The sequence below is a fragment of the Coffea eugenioides genome, chromosome 3 (assembly GCF_003713205.1).
Source record: "Coffea eugenioides isolate CCC68of chromosome 3, Ceug_1.0, whole genome shotgun sequence".
Lineage (NCBI taxonomy): Eukaryota > Viridiplantae > Streptophyta > Magnoliopsida > Gentianales > Rubiaceae > Coffea > Coffea eugenioides.
Genome location: NC_040037.1, coordinates 30470078 through 30472968, shown reverse-complemented (window position 1 = coordinate 30472968; position 2891 = coordinate 30470078). Strand labels below are relative to the sequence as shown.

Here is a 2891-nt window from a genome sequence, read left to right as displayed (position 1 = left end):
TATTGATAGATGATCTGTAAGAATCCCTATAACTACTCTAGGGGGAATGTTTTAATAAGCTACTAACAACTTAACTATTTTTGTAGCTCCAGAATATTTCAATTTATACTCCTACCTATTATTATCTAGATATGCTAAGAAAGGTGTACGGTCTAATAAGACAACTATGAAATATTTACTCATGGATACGATAAAGCGCATGTCCTAATCCGTGATAGTGACCAAAGTAGAATCCACCTAAATTTTTCCTATTGGAAAAAAACTAAATGATTCAACCATGCATTTAAATCCAGATTTTCTTTCCATAGATCTCCGTATAAGTTATTATTACTTATCCATCTCTGTGTATTAGCTAAAGATATGGATGGATGAATGGTTATGGTAACATTGCCTTCTCTACCTACCATCAATTTATATATATACATGCATATACAGAGGCAACACAAATTGCCAATTGCCAAAATCAAATATATTAACTTGGCAATGCCTAGTGCTAAAAATCAGTTGTCATCATCTCCAACAACAAATGAAATCAAAGGTGAACAAAAGTCACTTGTCTTTGATGCACCTTTTCTCCAAAACCAATCTGACATTCCTCATGAGTTCATATGGCCTGATGAGGAAAAGCCTTGTTCTGAACCTCCTCCAATGCTTCATGTGCCATGTATAGATTTGAATGGCTTCCTCTCTGGGGACCCTGTCGTTATCTCCACCACAACTAAGCTAGTAAAACAGGCATGTCTTGAACATGGTTTCTTTCTTGTGGTTAATCATGGGGTGGACTTGCAACTCCTAAAAGCAGCCCACAAGTGCTTGGATTTCTTCTTTGATAGGCCACTGCAAGAAAAGCAAAGAGTTCAAAGAAAGTTTGGGGATCATTGTGGTTATGCTAGCAGCTTCACTAATAGGTTCTCCTCCAAACTTCCATGGAAAGAAACGCTCTCGTTTCGATATTGTACTGATGGTCAACAGGCCCTAAACATTGTTGAAAGCTACTTCTTGAATGCAATGGGTGAAGATTTTGGAGAATCTGGGTATGAAATTGCATACATGCCACTAGCTATTTTTCTTCTCAGTACAATAGAGGCTTTTTTTTTGCTTTCCTACTTTTGATGATGCATTGCTTTCTCTTGTCTTTGTCTTTAGGAAGGTGTTCCAGAAGTACAGTGAAGCCATGAGTAGTCTATCTCTTGAAATTATGGAGCTTTTGGGAACCAGTCTTGGAGTAAAAGCGAAACATTTCAGAGAATTCTTTGTAGGAAATGATTCAATAATGAGATTGAACTACTATCCTCCATGCCAAAAACCTGATCTAACTCTTGGAACGGGTCCTCATACTGACCCTACATCCTTAACAATTCTTCATCAGGATCATGTTGGAGGCCTTGAAGTGTATGTCAATGGAAAATGGCACTCCGTTCCTCCTGACCCTGAAGCTTTTGTCGTCAATATTGGTGACACATTCATGGTGAGTTATAGTATAGTAATCCGTTGGTGTCATTGCAGTTATCTCTTTCTATGTCTAGTTGGCTACTTTGTTCCGGTTCTTATTTCAAAAGTTTGATTTCTTCAAAAGATTGTTTTGAAAAGGAAAACAATTGAAATATATTAAGTTTGTTATCTTATATTGTTCTTCTCAGAATTCTTGTTTGTTTAGGAAAAAAATGTTCATTTTGCTCAAAGTGTTCGATTTGTTAATTGCATCAGGATTGAAATACTTATTGGGGACTAATATCTTTCAGGCTCTTTCAAATGGAATCTACAAAAGTTGCTTGCATAGGGCTATTGTGAACTCTCAAACTCCAAGAAAATCTATTACATTTTTCATGTGTCCCAAAATGGATAAAGTCGTAAGCCCCCCGGAAGAATTGGTATTTTCTGATAATCCAAGGATGTTTCCAGATTTTACCTGGTATGAGCTGCTTGAATTCACTCAGAAACATTACAGAGCTGATATGAAAACCCTGGACGCTTTTGCAAAATGGCTCATACACCAAAGGGATGCTAAAAAAAAGGCCACTTAATTAGTCAAGCCAAATAATTTGCAAACAAAATCAAGTGTGTTAGACTTGAGAATTCTAGGTCAAGGTGACAAGAAACTTTAAAGAAAAAGATGGATATCAACCCCTTAAAGAGTTAGAAATAAAACAACCCACCACAAAGCCTGTGATGATGGAGGGTTGTATTGCAGTTATATATAGTTGGTGTTGTACTATGGAGTGTAGACTCTAATAAACTCCTATATGAGACAATTGGGGATGAGATCTTCTCTATTATTTTTCTCTCAATTTATCTATTTTTTATTTTTCTCTTCATTTATCTATTTTCTATATTTATACAAGTAACTTTTTTCACGATAATCTATTTGTGTCAATAATTTTATTTCCACAAATAGATCAACATACTAAAAAATTAAGCTCATATTTGAATATTTTATAATTCAATTTGTACAAAATATTTTGATAGTGCAAAATAGGTCACAATTACGGCGAAAGTTATAAAATTTGATCCAATAGTAAAATTTAATCAATTTAATTTCAACTTTTGCACATACTTTAACCAATTGGAGAATAGAATATGGATGGTTTTAATTTTCAAAAATTATATTTATTTAGATGTAATAGAGAGAAAATCTTCTCTAGTTAATAGAGAGGAGTCTAACCCGAGACAGCTAGTGCAATATGCAATTTTCGTGAATAAAGAGCTTTAATGGCCTTCTTGATGATAATTTAACTTTTCGTTATTCAGAGATATAGTTGTCTACTTTTCCTTTTAGCATCCATTTAGGGCCATTCTTGACTTAGAGAGCTCAGTCCGTACTCACCCATAAAGTTAAAAATTCCCATGAACTTTCAAAACTGGATGATGCCTTACCTATGAAAAATGAGAAA

At 34.6% G+C, this 2891-nt stretch overlaps 1 protein-coding gene across 1 annotated transcript; it reads left to right on the top strand.

Annotated features, from left to right (window-relative positions):
* Positions 1-483: 483 nt before the first annotated feature.
* Positions 484-2024, top strand: LOC113766389 (gibberellin 20 oxidase 1-D-like). Its single transcript, XM_027310585.1, has 3 exons — positions 484-1034; positions 1147-1468; positions 1743-2024. The coding sequence occupies exons 1-3, from the start codon at positions 484-486 to the stop codon at positions 2022-2024; spliced, it is 1155 nt and encodes a 384-aa protein (XP_027166386.1).
* The last annotated feature ends 867 nt before the right edge of the window (positions 2025-2891 follow it).

Excerpts from the sequence above, each read along its gene's own strand:
- LOC113766389 (XM_027310585.1), top strand. The coding sequence starts at position 484 with ATGCCTAGTGCTAAAAATCAGTTGTCATCATCTCCAACAACAAATGAA. Across the intron at positions 1,035-1,146 it reads GAAGATTTTGGAGAATCTGG|GAAGGTGTTCCAGAAGTACA; the intron begins GTATGAAATTGC and ends CTTTGTCTTTAG. Across the intron at positions 1,469-1,742 it reads ATATTGGTGACACATTCATG|GCTCTTTCAAATGGAATCTA; the intron begins GTGAGTTATAGT and ends AATATCTTTCAG.